At 45.6% G+C, this 17574-nt stretch overlaps 1 protein-coding gene across 1 annotated transcript in view; it reads left to right on the forward strand.

Annotated features, from left to right (window-relative positions):
• Positions 1–12461, forward strand: part of map7d1a (MAP7 domain containing 1a) — a 79789-nt gene extending 67328 nt beyond the window's left edge. Inside the window, exons 12-19 of the mRNA XM_036973763.2 lie at positions 415–703; positions 3576–3756; positions 5134–5238; positions 6744–6794; positions 6879–6939; positions 8631–8703; positions 9261–9496; positions 11260–12461. Of these exons, the coding sequence (XP_036829658.1) occupies positions 415–703; positions 3576–3756; positions 5134–5238; positions 6744–6794; positions 6879–6939; positions 8631–8703; positions 9261–9496; positions 11260–11270 (1007 nt within the window). The 3' untranslated portion in view covers positions 11271–12461. The remainder of the gene's footprint in view (positions 1–414; positions 704–3575; positions 3757–5133; positions 5239–6743; positions 6795–6878; positions 6940–8630; positions 8704–9260; positions 9497–11259) is intronic.
• Positions 12462–17574: the final 5113 nt, after the last annotated feature.

The following is a 17574-nucleotide window of genomic DNA, read 5'->3' on the forward strand; positions in this document are numbered from 1 at the left end:
CGCCGGCCCAACCACGGGATGATTACCGGCGTGGTTAATTAGGCACGCCGACAATGCCAGCTCGTTAAGTGAGTTACACAGCTTCTCTGTCTTTCTCTCCTTCACACACAGCGAGGAACAGTAGAGGGGGTGCTAATTACTGAAAAATGCTATAATTACAAGTTTACGTAATCCAAAAATGGCCAACGTTTCCATATTTTGCCACTGTTTGAATTAAGAACATCACAGCGTGTCTCACATCAACCAAGAGGAATCTAGACCAGAGGTCTAGTGTAATTGTCTTAATGTAATTACACAGTTTTATCAGTGTTTCAGCTTAAAGAAGACGATAGTGTGAACAGTGATTTGTCTTTAGAAAACTCTTATTTTATTTTCCCATTCCTCTCCTCTTTTCCTGCTCGATTCTCTCGCCAGGCTCCCCCGTTCCTTCAATCGTGGTATCCTCCGCTCTGGCCACGCCCCCTTCGCTGAGTACACCAATCACGACGGCCAGCGCCGCTCCCGCTGAGGTCCCTCCTTCCGCCCAATCAACCCCCAGTGTCCCTGCATCGTCCCCAGCCCCAGCCTCCTCATCAGCCAAGCCCATGGCGGGCACTAACAACCCAGAGGAGGCCGCCCGGATCCTGGCCGAGAAGAGGAGGCAGGCCCGAGAGCAGAGGGAGCGGGAGGAGCAGGAGAAACGCGAGCTGGGGGAGAGAGAGAAGTGAGAATCATATTATCCTCATGTACAGTACATAAACCCACACTGGAGAGAGCCACAGCAGTGTCTAGTCGGGTTGCAAAATTCCTGAAATTTCGGTTGGAGGATTCGACCGTTATCCTTTCTACTGTAAAGACAACCTATGTCTTACCAGCTTGAAGGGACAGGGTGGAAGTAACCATGGCAGCACATCACAATTTGAATAATTCCATGTGTAAAATATCAACATATGGGGTACAATACAGTTCTCCACCGTGTCATATGCACGGCAGAATTAGACCACTCAGCGCTGTCTATGATACAGTATGTGTGGTGCTCGTATTACCCCCCGGAGGTGTGGAGCTGTTGACATTTGTGTAACGGCTTAAGTTGCCCCCCTCCGCTCAGGTTTATGAGCTAATAAGGATTTCCCGTGTCAGCCTATTGTAGCAAGTTGACCATAGTTACTATGTGACCACTGGGTATTTATGTTGTGACAGCTGTCAGGCTGGGCAACGGGCTCCTTTTGCTCTCTGTTCCTCTCCGTTTTATTTATTTAAAAAAAAAAAAAATTCACCTTTATTTAACCAGGTAGGCAAGTTGAGAACAAGTTCTCATTTACAATTGCGACCTGGCCAAGATAAAGCAAAGCAGTTCGACACATACAACGACACAGAGTTACACATGGAGTAAAACAAACATACAGTCAATAATACAGTATAAACAAGTCTATATACGATGTGAGCAAATTAGGTGAGATAAGGGAGGTAAAGGCAAAAAGGCCATGGTGGCAAAGTAAATACAATATAGCAAGTAAAACACTGGAATGGTAGATTTGCAATGGGAGAATGTGCAAAGTAGAAATAAAAATAATGGGGTGCAAAGGAGCAAAATAAATAAATAAATTAAATACAGTAGGGAAAGAGGTAGTTGTTTGGGCTAAATTATAGGTGGACTATGTACAGGTGCAGTAATCTGTGAGCTGCTCTGACAGTTGGTGCTTAAAGCTAGTGAGGGAGATAAGTGTTTCCAGTTTCAGAGATTTTTGTAGTTCGTTCCAGTCATTGGCAGCAGAGAACTGGAAGGAGAGGCGGCCAAAGAAAGAATTGGTTTTGGGGGTGACTAGAGAGATATACCTGCTTATCAGCAGGCAACTATTTCCTTATAAAATAGTTTCATTTCCTGATTGTGTTGAACTTTATATTTTGCTGACACAGCTATTGCCAGTGTAGTACAATGACAAAGATTCACTCTTTAAGCTAGAGCACATGGTAACGGATTTATTCTAAATCTAAATGTATACAGGGCCTTCAGAAAGTATTCCGAACCCTTGACTTTTTCCACATTTTGTTAGGTTACAGCCTTATTCTAAAATTGATTAAATTGTTTTTTTTCCCCTCATCAATCTACAGACAATACCCCATAATGACAAATCAAAAACAGTTTTAAAAAAATGAAATATCACATTTACATAAGTATTCAGACCCTTTACTCAATACTTTGTTGAAGCACCTTTGGCAGCAATTACAGCCTTGACTCTTCTTGGGTATGACGCTACAATCTTCGCACACATGTATTTGGGGAGTTTCTCCCATTCTTCTCTGCAGATCCTCTCAAGCCACTCCTGCGTTGACTTGGCTGTGTGCTTAGGGTTGTTGTCCTGTTGGAAGGTGAACCTTCATCCCAGTCTGAGGTCCTGAGTGCTCTGGAGCAGGTTTATATCAAGGATCTCTCTGTACTTTGCTCCGTTCATATTTGCCTTGATCCTGACTAGTCTCCCATTCCTTGCCGCGAAAAAACGTCCCCACAGTATCATGCTGCCACCACCATGCTTCACCGTAGTGATGGGGCCAGGTTTTATCCAGGCGTGACGCTCGCCATTCAGGCCAAAGAGTTCAATCTTGGTTTCATCAGACCAGAGAATCTTGTTTCTCATGGTCAGAGTCTTTAGGTGTCTTTTGGCAAACTCCAAGCGGGCTGTCACGTTCCTTTTACTGAGGAGTGGCTTCCGTTTGGCCACTCTACCATAAAGGCCTGATTGGTGGAGTGTTGCAGAGATGGTTGTCCTTCTGGAAGGTTCTCCCATCTCCACAGAGGAACTATATAGCTCTGTCAGAGTGACCATCGGGTTCTTGGTCACCTCCCTGACCAAGACCCTTCTCCCGCGATTGCTCAGTTTGGGCCGGGTGGCCAACTCTAGAAAGAGTGTTGGTGGTTCCAAACTTCTTCCATTCAAGAATAATGGAGGCCACTGTGTTCTTGGGGACCTTCAATGCTGCAGAAATGTTTTGGTACCCTTCCCCAGATCTGTGCCTTGACACAATCCTGTCTCTGAGCTCTACGGACAATTTCTTTGACCTCATGGCTTGGTTTTAGCCATGACATGCACTGTCAACTGTGGGACCTTATATAGACAGGTGTGTGCCTTTCCAAATCATGTCCAATCAGTTGAATTTACCACAGCAAGTTGTAGAAACATCTCAAGGATGATGAATGGAAACAGGATGCACCTGAGCTCAATTTCAAGTCTCATAGCAAAGTCTCTGAATACTTATGTTTTTTTTGTTTTTTTGATACAGTTGCAAAAATGTCTAAAAACCTGTTTTCACTTTGTCATTCTGGGGTATTGTGTGTAGATTGATGAGGATTTAGTTTAAAAAAAATCAATTTTAGAATAAGGCTGTAACATAACAAAATGTGGGAAAAGTAATGCTTTCCGAAGGCACTGCACATTTGTAAATAAGCCTATGCTTTGATTGGTAGACTGGTTGGATAGAGTGCCCCTGGCGATACAACCTATAATGTATTGCTCGCTAGACTCATGGCGACACAGCGAAGGTGGGGAGGAGACTGCGTTATAGGTAGGATTGCTAAATGCTTGTCGCCCTTGGCTCAGGGTCCTGCGAGAGGAGCGTAAGCTGCGAGAGGCGGAGGAGAGCCAGCGCAGAGAGGAGGAGGCGCGCCTCATGGCTGAGGAGCAGCGCCTGAGAGACGAGGCCCAGCGTGTGGATGAGGAGAAGGAGGCGCAGGAGAGAGCCAGGGCAGAGCAGGAGGAGAATGAGCGCCTACAGAAACAGGTGAACAAGCACCCCCAACTGCCAGCAGACAGAGAGGGCTAGGTCTACACACACAGAGGGGGCTAGGTCTACACACACGGGGGGGCTAGGTCTACACACACGGGTGGGCTAGGTCTACACACACAGAGGGGGCTAGGTCTACACACACGGAGGGGGCTATGTCTATACACACGGAAGGGGCTAGTCTATACACACGGAGGGGGCTAGTCTATACACACGGAGGGGGCTAGTCTATACACACGGAGGGGGCTAGGTCTACACACACGAAGGGGTCTAGTCTACACACACGAAGGGGGCTAGTCTATACACACAGAGGGGGCTAGTCTACACACACGGAGGGGTCTAGTCTACACACACGGAGGGGTCTAGTCTACACACACGAAGGGGGCTAGTCTACACACACGGAGGGGTCTAGTCTACACACACGGAGGGGCTGTGTCTGTCCATCTGTCTGTCCGTCTGCTTTTCTTATTGTCCACCTGCTTTGTGACAGAGAGCCTTCTGTAACCCTGTCTGTCCCATATCACTACTTTAGCCAAGTTTGTCATCTACCTGACCTCATTTGATAAGACATATCTCATAACCAACCTTGTTTCGTATATTTGTTCAAATCAATTTCAACCAATGTGATTTGTCGTTAGCGTCGGTCAATATTTTCCCAATGGCTACAGACATTGACATTAATGGCACATTGAATGGCCCCTTTCACTCTTTGGAGATCAGCAGAAAAGGCCTGAGTCTGTTTGACTCCCCGACAACTTCCCGTGTTTACCAATGGTTTCACCGCCGTTGCTCAGGAGCAGTCGAGGTCCAGGATCCCGACGAACAGATGTCAGTCAGTCAGCCGGAAAACACTGTGATTCACAGAAGTGTTTGTTTGAAGGTGTCAACATGGACTGCGTGATAGGAGATAGGAGCTGCCCCTGGGTTTGTATGGTTTCTGTCCCTGTCTACGTGGTGCTTTTCTCTGGCTGAAGACCCTTTGATACCCTCTAGTGCGCTGTCAGTGAAGTGTCAACACTAGAATGGACATTGGTTTTCCCAGCAGTGTGACTGAAAGGGCCGTAATCTTGGTCAATAATATAATGTATCTCTATGGTAACCCTTACGGATTTCACATGAATCTCACATGTGGTCCCATGTGAATTGTCCCCCCCCCAAAAAAAAAACGTTTTCATGTGATCTCGCGTCATCTTATGTGAAGTTAATGCGATAACATGTGACAACACATAAAGCAACACGTGCTAACATGAAACCACGCCCGCGGAAGCACGTGAGCACATGTAAAGTGTCCCAAAAACACATGTGAAATGAATGTTGTTTTTTTTTTCTCTATAAGGGAAGGGCATACCACATTGTAATCTGTATGCTTTCCAGAGAGAGGAGGCTGAGGCTAAGGCCAAGGAGGAGGCCGAGAAACAGCGCCTGGACAGAGAGAAACACTTCCTGAAGGAGGAGCAGGAGAGACTGGAGAGGAAGAAGGTAAGAAAAGGTCCATGCATTCATTCTACTACATGAGTATACCCCACCAGCGTCCTCTCTACCCTGGTACCCATATCTGTGTGTATAGCCAACTCCTATCGAATTCCAGCCATTGTCACACCAAACAGACTGTTTCTGCACTATTGCCATCTTATAGAATTGTCCTGCCAAACAGACTGGCACCGTAACAGACTTGCAGACTACTGTATTTCTTCTGTACTGTACATATTCCAAAAGGCACAGAGGGAAATGTTTACATTACAGTAAGCACACACAGGGCCTTATTCAATCAAAACAGTTATTATTGCGGGTTTCTTTTTGTTTCACTAGTTAGACAAGGATTTGTTGAACATAATATCAACTCTCATTATTCTGTCACCAAAAAGAATGATGCTGGCTTATCCTGGCTACTTGTTTTGATTTAATATGGCTTACAGTCTCTGTTTGTTTGAGCGGAAGATTATATACTAGGTCCAAGACCTCAGGCTATATATAAAACAGTTATGGTGGAGAGTGAGTCTTAACTGGCCCAGTTCAGTGTGCGGTCCAGGGTTATGTGTTCTGCCCACACCTGGCGTACCACTCGCAGTCGGACCATGCTCTGAGTCTGCTCTCTCTCACTCACTCACCCTCTCTTTCCATCTGGCTCTTGTCCACCTTCGTCCCTCACTCTCCTATTCTCCCCCCTTCGGTCTCTCCCTCCCTCCCTCCCTCCCTCGGCCCATGCAGCTCAGCTGGCCGAAGCAGCTCCACGTTGTGTGTTGAGCCAGGCTCTAGTGGTGTTTACTGCACAAGAACAGTATGTCCTCTACCCAAACCCCTGCTGAGTCACACGCCTCTGCACACTGGTCCACAGCTGCTGTTACATACCTGACTGAGTATGGATTCTATGGATCACGCACACCGGTGGAGGCTGCTGAGGGGAGGACAGCTCATAATAATGGCTGGAACGGAACACATGGAATGGCATCAGTTGTACAAACTGACTCGGCATCCCTTTTGATGCATTTGATACCCTTCCACTTATTCCGCTCCTGCCATTACCACGAACCCGTCCTCCCCAATTAAGGTGCCACCAACCTCCTGTGACACACACACAGATCACCTAACCTTCCACTTTACCAATAGCATGTATCACAACTCAACATCAGAGCTGCCTCAAATCTAGGATATCTGTATGTTTTACTTGATTTATGGCAGCTAGCTCTTCTCTTAGCATCATGGCTATCTTGCATTCAGCTAGGCCATCATTGTAAATAAGAATTTGTTCTTAACGGACTTGCCTGGTTAATTAAATAAAGGTTAAATAAAAATGAATATCTTGTACCAGGTAGGATTTGGGTGTTTGTTTAGCCAACAAGGAGTCCATTGAGATTAAGTTACTGCACAGTTACAGTATTACTGGATTCAAACCATGGGAACTGAGCACTTAATCTGCATCTTGTTAACATTCTTAGTCTTTTCCCTCTCTCTGACCGTTGTCGTCGTTGTGCCTTCTTCCTTAGCGTCTCGAGCAGATCATGAAGAGGACGCGCAAGACAGACGGCGGGGAAAAGGTACGTTTGTTGTGAAGGCACAATGGCAATGCACTTCACTCGATTTAAAATGCATGTAACACGTGATACTCTATCTCTGTATAGAAAGACACCAAGTCCCCACCTCCCTCTCAAGTCAATGGCAAAGCGGCCGAGAGCAGCAAAGGTAAGCAGAAAATGAAAAGCAGTGTAAACGGCGTCCATCTTCGTTCATTATATTGCTCGTGTTCAGGAAATCGATGTTTGGACTCGGAGTCAAACAATTCATCCCAATTAATCCTGAAAGGAAATGTATTGTAAGTGTATTGGGCTCCAGAGTGGCGCAGCGGTCTAAGGCACTGCGTCACTACAGACACTGGTTCGAATCCAGGCTGTATCACGCACGTTTGTCCGGTGTAGGCTGTCATTGTAAATAAGAATTTGTTCTTAACTGATTTGCCTAGTTAAATAAAAACATCATGATTTACATTAATTAATCAATGATATCCGCGGGGAACGGATTCAAATATCAGTGGGCTGTGTCCCTGGTCCTTTTCCAGCCTGTTTCACTGCCACATTAATGGAGATGTTCAGCTCTAGATACTGACTTGTTTAATAAACTAATTAAATCTCACTGGTGGGATAATATGGCTTCTTTGATTGGATGGCTGTATCAGTCTTAATGTTAACTTTGACATTTGTTCACTCAAAATGATAATGCAAATCCCCATGATTTAGGCCAAATTCCAAGTTACAGACCCATAAATTAAAGAAGGATTTAGCCGACTGTGTGTTGCTTACGTTTAGGCCCGATATAGAAATAAAAGAAGTAGCTCACTGATCTATTCCCTTCCTCTTCCTATATAATAGGAATATTGTTGATTAGAATGCAGGGACTGAACTTCTACCTTATCCCCCTCTCAGTTTAGCTTCAGTACTTTGTCAAGTCAAGTTTATCTAACCCGTTTGTAAGTACCAAAATACACGTTTCGTAAGAGCTCTCAAACAATAAAACAATATAAACATACATATGAACATGCACAGTCAAAAACAGCACAATTATCTAATTAGACTAGGCTAAAAGCATGAATGAAATAAATATAGGGTGCTGCTAGTAAAGTGCGATAGTTACGGACAAAATGGATCAAAGGATTAAAAGGGTCCTCTCTCCTGTTACGTAGAATGTTGGTCTTTGTTTCATCGCCATCTGTATTGTGTTCCCTTCTCATATGAAGAGTATTTAATACCATTGTTAGAATCCCAGCCTCACTGCTTTCATTTAGGACAGTATAACCCATGTGTGTGCTTATTGTTTGCAGTCCAAACCCAGTCTGGGGGATTTTCAGTTTATGGGAATATCTTATGGCAATGCATTGCATTGCAGGGTTGGATTAGTGACTGTAAATGGACAACTCACCACATTCAATTCAGTTTTCTTCTAACAGAAAAGACACAATAAATACAACCCCCATCCCCATTTGACCAGAGACACACGCACATACACACGTACGCACATAGCATTTACAGATGAGAAGGATGAGTAGGGGGAGAATAGGGGATTTGGGTCCATGTGGCCAGGATTCCAGCATGGTGGAAACCATTTCTGGAGGCACTGATGTGGTTGGGAGTCCAGGCAAGTCGGGTGGCGTTGCTCCTCTCCAATCAGGCCTTTGGACATACTCACACAAACACGTGCGCACACACACATGCACACACACACACACATACAGAAACACACACACACACAGCCGCAGTATGTAATCATGAATCCAGCACTGGTTGGATCCCTCCTGCATATTGAGTTCTGTCTGTGCTTGCTTCAGGGTGGCCCGGAGAACTGAGTGTGTGTTTTACAGTGGATTTTATTTGTTTCCGCAGCCTCTGCTGATTACCAGCCAAGCCCAGAGATCAACAAGAACACAGAGAACGACCATAGTGGTGAGAGAGACAGGTAAAGGTTCAACAACCATGTCCTCTATTTCCTGTTGTGTTAGAAATGTAAAACAGCGAGCCGTGTACTATTGTTATAACAAGACCACCATGTGCTCTAGAAAAGAAGCAAACCAGAAACCAGCAGTATTGGATGCCTTCTAATCAAGACTTGTGCCGATTTTGTATAGTTTCAAACCACAAAAGAAAACAGAGAGCCTCAATACATAGGCCTACAGTAGAAGAGTAGAGATATGGTTTATTTATCTATTGAAATGTTGTTTGTTTGTGAGGGATAGTGTAATTCAAAGTTTGAGGACTTCAGTTCCGTGATGTCAAACGTTATGAATGTTGCAGATAGATAGATATAGAGCTGTCGCCATTCTATCTATCTGACAATCATTTCTGTTCTACACATTTGTAGACATTTCTATCTACGTTATATCTACAGTATAATGTTACATCTTCCTGAACAGGCCCGAGGGGAAAATCTGCAACTGAACCCCTTGGGGCCGTAGTCCTTTTGATCTGTAACCATGTTTCACCCTCCCTCCCACCGTAACCATCTCCCTCCCACAGCTCCACGGTCCATGTGGTCAACGGTGTCCAGCCAGCCAGTCACGAGAATGGCCTGCCTAGCAAGGGGGACAACGCACACTTTGAGGAGATCATCCAGCTAGCCAATCAAGGCAAAAGCAGCAATGGGGGGCGGGAGAAATCAGAGAGTGACATGCCCACTGAGCCAATCCTGGCCTTTGAAAGTGAGGAGCCCTTCCTGAAAAAAGTGGGCCCCATGAAGCCTCAGCATGTCGCAGGTACATTGACAGAGGGAGAGAGAGGGCACTCCAAGGGCCAGTTTCCCGGACACAGATTATGTTTAGTCTTGGACTGAAATGCATTTGAATAGAGAATCTCCATTGAACATGCTTTTCAGTCTAACACCAGGCTTAATCTGTGTCTTGGAATCTGTGTCTTGGAAACTGCTCTCAAATGACAACTTAACCTAATAATATTATATCAGCTCTGCCAATATTTGCAGGGATCCAAGCAAGGAATCGTATCTCAGTGTCCTCAACCTCCGAAGACTTTGAAGGATTTGTTTTTTTACAGTGTTCTTAACTATAGATTAAGCTGGGGTTCAATTACAGCAGTAATCATGGTCTCGCATCTACTCTGGCGGTTGACTTCTCACATTAGGGCCAGGGTTCACAACGTGCCATAAAGCGGAACCATGGGTTCGTAGTGTTGTCCTTGGCAATGAAGAGCCATCCGACTGAGTAGGTCAGTTTAGTGCCGTCTCAGTTGCAATTCGTCACCCGTGCGTACGTGAGTGTCCCTAGGGAAAGAGAGGGGGGAAAGGGAGGTAGAGGGTGACAGAGGGAATCCTCCAGCCCCCAGAGGGCCTAAGGGGACACAGAGGGGAGGAGGGGGAGTGAGGTATCTTAATACCGACGGCTTTCGCTCCCGGAGCTCCGGTTGCTGCACTCAACACCCAGTGTTGAATTCCATGAGTGTTGGGGAGCTAGCTAGCTGCCAGGGATGGAAACAGAACCCCGGGCCAGTTATGTACCCCCATCCCCCACCCCCTCCTCCCCGCGGCGTGGTCAGCATTACTGCCCCTCCCCTTAGGACTAAGTCCCCACCTGCCAGCCTGCCAGCAGGTCATAAATTATATCCAAAGCTAACAGAAGAGGGTCACCCAGCTGCAGAGCTTCAGCCACACGAGCTCCAACAATATGAACCACTTTAATCAGAGTGAATTCACTCTGCCACTCACACTGCCTTCAAGTCACAGTCTCAGTCTTTCACAAGTTAACATCACATTTCTAATCTGCCCTGTCTGCATAACCCGCACTCTCTTACCATGATGACTTGGAGGGGTTATTTCGTTTATGGCCGTGGGGCTGGGGGTTTGTGACTGGGGAGATTAATGCATTGACGCTGATTGAATGTTACGATGTAATTCCATAGATTGGCAATCGGGGACATGTTTATTTCTAAACATACCTCCGGGGGCTAATTCAAATGGCGATACTCGTGAGCTATTGTGGTGGACCGTTTAGCAGCCTGACAGGTGCCTCTGTCAATCTATTGCTACTGTTAGCGTCAATCACGCTGTGTTTATCACACTCGTAGCGCTAGCTAGCTATCACTCACTCACATGATGGGCGACAATGTTCGTTGATGGTCTGCCATTGAAAGGAGTCAGGATTCTGTCTGGAGCATCTGCTGCTTGGTTTGATTAGCCTCTTCATTTCCCTATAAAAACACACCTATAAAGCCTTATGGGTTCATGCCCTGCGTGACATGCACTCAGGACCTTTTCAAATGTAGTATTGTAGCCAGGTCAAGGGTTTTATACGCCTTGTCATTAGCAGGGTCAGTGAGGGTGGGTCCTCCTCACACATTTACAAATGCTCAAATTGGCGACCATTTTGGCACACCATTCAGATGGCGCATTCAGAACGGCTCAAAATGGACACCGTTTTGGATCGCTGGTGTTTTTCCCTTGTTGTGTGGCGTATCACTGTGTTGAAACTGACCCTCATCTTGTCCTCTCCTTCTATTATCTCTCCAGAGGTCCTGTGAGGTGTGCCACTCACGAAGGCGATTATTAGGCCCCCCCACCTTCCCGAACCCAGCCTCCGCTCGTATGGGTAGAGAGCCCCTTTCTTCCCAAATGGGCACTTTCCCTATGACATGTGCCAAACCAATCACAGACTGCTTTCTAGGCCCCCAAAAACAAACTTTGCCTGGGAAAAGGGCAGAAGAAGATGAAGAAGCAAAAAAAGACAAGCAAAATACAAAACAGGATATGACATCATCGCCACCCGACAGGGTGCATCAGTGTTCCCATTTGTAGATGGTAGAAGATATCACAGCATCAATTCTTCCATAACAGTATCGTCCATGGTAGATTTCACCAGTCCTGAGGGGGAAAAAAATACACATTTGACACTAATGAGTAATTGTTATTATAATGATGAGTTGAAAGAGAAATGAATTGGCTTTTTTGTTTAATGTTTAGTTTATTTAAGTTGAAGAGAAATGTAAAGACTAGGTACAGTTTTATGTGAATAATGTAAATGAAAACGTGAGCGTTGGACTAAAGGAGGGAGGGGTCTGTGGAATAAATAGTGTATGAATTTATGAAAAGGAAGCCCAATGTTTACTTAACTCCTGCCTTTCAAGGTTTGCCCAGTAACTAATATGTATTGAAAACATGATATGGCCTCTGTAAACATTTTTTTGTAAATGTTCTGTAAATGGAGCTTCCCTGCAAATAGGTCTCCAAAATACCGAAGAAGACGTTTGACAACGTTTTGACAATGTAAGAATTACATTGTTGCAGCACAGTGTCAGCTGTCTCCAAGGAGTCCTGTGTCGACAGGTTTTCTGTTTTAGCCGTTCCACTCCTCAATTATGATTGATTGTACTCTGAAGTGAATATAGAAATGAACAAGGGATCAGTTGAACGAAAAACAGCACGCACATGGGTACTCCAGATTCAGTGATCCATTCAGTTTAATCAGTGTTGAAACGGAATGTACACAAGGGCATCCCATCCCACCATATAAAAAAAGTCACCGTGCAGTTGAGTTTTTTTCTAAACCTGAGCAAGAAGCATGATACGTTGCCTCCTCCATTGAGATTCCACAGATTCGAATGAGTTTGAAAATGAAATGCTGGTGTGTGTGTATATGCTATAAATATATGTTGTTGTGTGTTAAAGGGTCAGAGGGAGTATCGGAGTCTTATTAAAGAGGAAATTGTTGTCCAGTTGTCTGTGGTTTAGTTTTCCTTCGTTTGTTGGCTGAGATTTGGAATGAGACTTGAAACCAGCAAAAAGACGACAAAGAAAACGCTATTGTTACAAAACTGGCAAGACCAGGCTGAAAAGACAGACACACTGTAGAGTATGTTGAGGTTGAATGTGCTCATTGATTCTCTCAATGGCCGTCACTTATCAGGAACCGACACATCGGACATAGCGCACGACGTTTCACTAAGTAGTACAGTTAGGAAATATTTCCCCCTTTTAAGCTGGCCTTCAAAGTCCAATGCCAACGTATTTAGACACGCTGTTGACAGCCTGAGCAACAAAATACAATGCCACACAACCACCAGATAACCAGATCTGGAGATGGTTGAGAGAGAGAGGCTGTCTTTTGGGGGGGGGGGGGAGTATAGTGACTTAGCTCAGCTGTCCCCTTCAATTTAGTCTTCTTTTCCCAAAACCCAGTGGGTGTCCATGCCCTTACCCCATCAGCCCCCCACTGTTCCCACATTCTGGTGGTGAGAGGGGGGCTGACAATGTTGATGAACGTTCGCCATTTGCTGTTTGTCATTCGTTTTCCCTGCAAAAGCAGCTGGACTCTATTACCATTACGATTTATGTCCCTCCGCTCCCCAACGTAAACGCATGCAGTACCGCTCATCACACGTAACTCATTTGACTAATATGACTTAGAACCGCTAACGCACTGTGGCGAGACTAATGAATAATGTCTATGACTTATTGCTAGACAGTAATGGACTTGGCCAGGGAGAAGTGTGTTTGACTTGTTACTTCAAACACAGAGTTGCCTTCGCCACACTACTGGTGTGTTGAGAAGTCACTGTAATGCCTCTAAAGTTTTGAGAATCTCTTCTCTGTCTTTGACTCGCATTTAGTTTGGTTTCTCGGGTAGTGCCTGATTCATGTCTTGAAACAATGACGTAATGGTTTTCTTATTGACTTAACCTCTCCTGTGTAGTTGGATCAGTGAATATTGATCGAATGTTTACGTGTCCCTATAGAGTATCAACTAGATTTTTATGAGCACATTATCTAACCGTATAAATCTTCTCACTGGATAACATCTAGCCGACTGACGCAGTTGCTTAGATTAGAATAGTCACTAGAAAATCTATTTAACAGCTGTATTCATCCGGCCCAGCAGAGGGCAGCCATGCAACATAGAGGTGTCAAACCACAGATCACATTTCCCCACACATGTTCACTCTCTGTCAGTGGAGGCTGGTGAGAGGAGCTATAGGAGGACAGGCTCATTGTAATGGTTGGAATGGAATTAATGGAACAGTCAAACGTGGTTTCCATATGTTTGATGCGTTTGATCCCGTTCCATTTATTCCATTTTAGCCATTACAATGAGCCCGTCCTCCTATAGCTCCTCCCGCCAACCTCGACTGCTCTCAGTCAATGGTGGAGCCTAAAGGCGAAACCAGAGAAAGAAAAGTGTGTGTCATATAGAGAGATAGCGATTCACACATTCAAATCCCAAACATATCTAAAAGACAGTCATAAAATAGTCAATAGAAATGGTATAGTTGTAGTCAAGCTTTAGTGTGTTCCCTCCCTTGATCCACTAAGTCAAGACCCAGTTGCCCATAGTGCTGCCTAGAGGGTGAGGGGCACTATTTTTAGGCAGATGTCAGCAGGCAAGTAATGACTAATGGAAGGGACAGTGGGCAATGCCAAGGTGCTGAATTCATTCTCAGAGAATGGAGGGTGAAAAGAGGAGGTGTGTGTGTGTGAGAGAGAGAGTGTGTGGTGTGGGTGTTTGTGTGTTCGTTATATTTACGAGGCTTGAGATGGACATGGAGCAGGATAAAGGTGCCTGTCGGTCAGAGTTAGGGCCTGCCACTCACCCTCCTGGGATAGCAGGGCTTGGTGGCATAGTGGCAGTGCAGATTTGGCAATGTCACTTTGATCTGTCGGTCTATTATCTCCTCGTCGGCGGACAGAGAGCTGCCCGGCTGGCCTACTGATAGGTGTACTGGAGGTGTTGCCATATCAACCCTATTCTTAGATCGCATTCCTCTTCACAGGGTGGAGAAGTCCATAGGAGTTAGCCTTATAGAGAACGGTAATATAGGAATTAACAGAGCTAATTCAGTACTCTATGACTTTTATCTGGGTATTCTAAGACCAACCTTCGTTGTCTGTTATACTACCCATTACCTATCCAACTACTGTAAAAAGCCTGATGCCTTTGGCAGTTATGTCTAAGTCTGCCTCACTTCCCGTTCACGACGTGGTACAACTTGCGTCCGCTGTTGTTCTTGTCGTAAACCCCCTGCACCTTTTGACCCGTGGAATCTTGTAAACGGTGTGGAAGCGCAAATGTGTCATCTGCGCCTGCCGGATTTAACGAGGTAGACAGGTCAGTGAGGGGTCAAGCCATGCCTGCATCTGAACCATGAAAAACCAACTTCTGTTTAGTGTTCAAACACACAGTCACACACACACACACACACCTCTTACAGTACATTACACCCTTTATCTGCTCAGCAACAACAACGGGACCCCTTTACACAGCTGCTATCTGATGGCAACGCATTAATGGCATGCCACAGAAAGGAAGGTACTCCAAATGAGACAATTTCTTTATCCCTGTAGGTGGTGTTCCACCTCCAAGCAGACCTGGCCTCAACTGCTCTGATGAGAGACAAGGGTTTCTAACAGCTGCCCCAAACCCATCACACGCTCACACACACACACCAGAACCTATCACCTCCCTACAGTGCCTGTTGTTATGGAGTTGCTGTTTGAAGTTCCAGGGAGGTCTCAGAGCCCACGTCCCATGGGGAGTACCTGACTCTAGAAAGGTATCAGCTGGAGCATTGTCACAACTTCTGGAGTTAATTTTCATGCAGGCATATTAACTCTTTGATGAGTGTGGACCCTCGGGTTCTTATGGCCTCTGACCAACCTTTGGAGTTGATTTTCACTCGGGCAACTCCTTGATGAGGTCCCCCTGGGTTGATGTAGAGTGGTGTGGGCCCTCCGGTCCTTTAGGTCTGTGACAACCGGCACACACATTGCAGTCCTCTGAAGAAATGAAATGTTAACTTAACACCAACATGCTTTTATTCACAATGTTGTGCACCCAAAGTTAGAACAGACTGGTGTTGTTGAGAAGTGAAGCTTGAGCTTTATAGATACAGTACCAGTCAAATGTTTGGACACAGCTACTTATTCAAGGGTTTTTCTTTATTTGTACTATTGTCTACATTGTAGAATAATATTGAAGACATCAAAATTATGAAATAACACATATGGAATCATGTTGAAACCAAAAAAAGTGCTAAACAAATCAAAATGTATTTTATATTCTTCCAAGTAGCCAGCCTTTGCCTTGATGACAGCATTGCACACTCTTGGCATTCTCTCAACCAGTTTCACCTGGAATGATTGTCCAACAGTCTTGAATGAGTTCCTACATATGCGGAGCACTTGTTGGATGCTTTTCCTTCACTCCGAGGTCCAACTCATCCCAAGCCATCTCAATTGGATTGAGGATGGGTGACTGTGGAGGCCAGGTCACCTGATGCAGCTCTCTATCACTCTCCTTCTTGGCCAAATAGCCCTTACACTGCCTGGAGGTGTGTTGGGTCATTGTCCTGTTGAAAAACAAATTATAGTCCCACAAGCGCAAACCAGATGGGATGGCGTATCGCTGACTTCAGACAATGGGTGTGGCAGAACAGGCTCCAGCCCATGATGGGATTGTGTCGCTGGAGCCTCAAGAATCTCAATACCACGGGAACCTGAGGAAACTTAATCAGCATAAATTGGATTGCCTCGCTTTGGTTCCCTGATACTCGTAGGTTAATGGGAGTGGTGTTGTGAGTGACCCGGCCTATAGAGCATTCGTCCAGCGCTTTAACATCCATGGGAGTGGAGAGGGGCTGAGTGTGGATGCCCAGTCGATGAGAACCCAGAGAGATTTCGACTGGCTCCCCGACAGCAACATGGCATGGAAAGGGACGCGAATAAGGGGAGAGGAAAAGTTCTCCGTATGGCCCACCAGAGTACTGCTGGAGTAGTTTACGAGCAGCCTCTCTCCCGGACAACGGAGAATCAAAAACCCTCCAAACTTCCGCCACAAACTCTTCCAGACTAAGGCAGACACGGACTGTTACTCCCACACCGTTGTGGTCCAGGCGAGTGCCCTCCCGGACATCAGCGTTATGATGTACGCTATCCTTGATCCGTCTGAGGGGAACGAAGAAGGCTGCAGCTCGAAAATGATGAAGCACAGGGAGAGAAAAGCCCGGCAGGTTCCTGAATCTCCAGCATAGCTGGAGGTAAGCAGGGTTCTCGGGACACTGGGTTAGGCTGGGAGATTACGGGTGTGACCCGCTGCCAAGTAGGGAATCTGCAGAATTACTCCAGCAATGTATCGAATGCCTGGTCATGGCGTTCTGCCAGGGTATGGAGTCCCTCCATAGGACATTGCAGTCTTCTAATGGTGGCTCCTTGCAGGGAGACAAATTAGATCGTAATCAATTAAGCAATGCAGGCCTGCTATAAACACGTTTCCAATACATACAGTTCCATTTACAACCACAAAAAGCAATAGCCTACATTCTACTTTTATTTGTCTATTTCTATGATGAAACATACCCATATGTAGCTATACCCATTTGGGTTCTTGCATTGAAATTATGCTGAATTCTACTTATATCACGCTATACCACAATAAACATTTAAATTCAAATGCTGAGACAATTGAGTGCTTTTGACCAAGAAGTGACGCATCTGCAGTAACCGAGTATTCCAGCCACTCTCTTCCTATGAACCAGTTGCTACTAAAACAACATTTTTGAACAGAAAACCTGCAGCTAGGGTAGGATTCTATAGGCTAACCTGGGCTGGCTCCTCTGTTCCAAGATCATCTGGAACAGTTGTAGGTGGAGCAGGCTGTGGAGCCATTATCTTGGCGGTACTAATGGAAGGCTAGCTGGAGCTCGGGAAGCATCATCACTGCTGGGCTTGGCGGCGGCCTCTGTAGTGGTGGGGCGTGAGGCAGAGTTGAGTGAAGCAGCTTGAACTGTAAACTTGACCCAGTCTTTATAAATCAAAATCAAATATTACAGGCGGAGG

The sequence above is a fragment of the Oncorhynchus mykiss genome, chromosome 3 (genome assembly GCF_057628025.1).
Source record: "Oncorhynchus mykiss isolate SJ-2025 chromosome 3, ASM5762802v1, whole genome shotgun sequence".
NCBI lineage: Eukaryota > Metazoa > Chordata > Actinopteri > Salmoniformes > Salmonidae > Oncorhynchus > Oncorhynchus mykiss.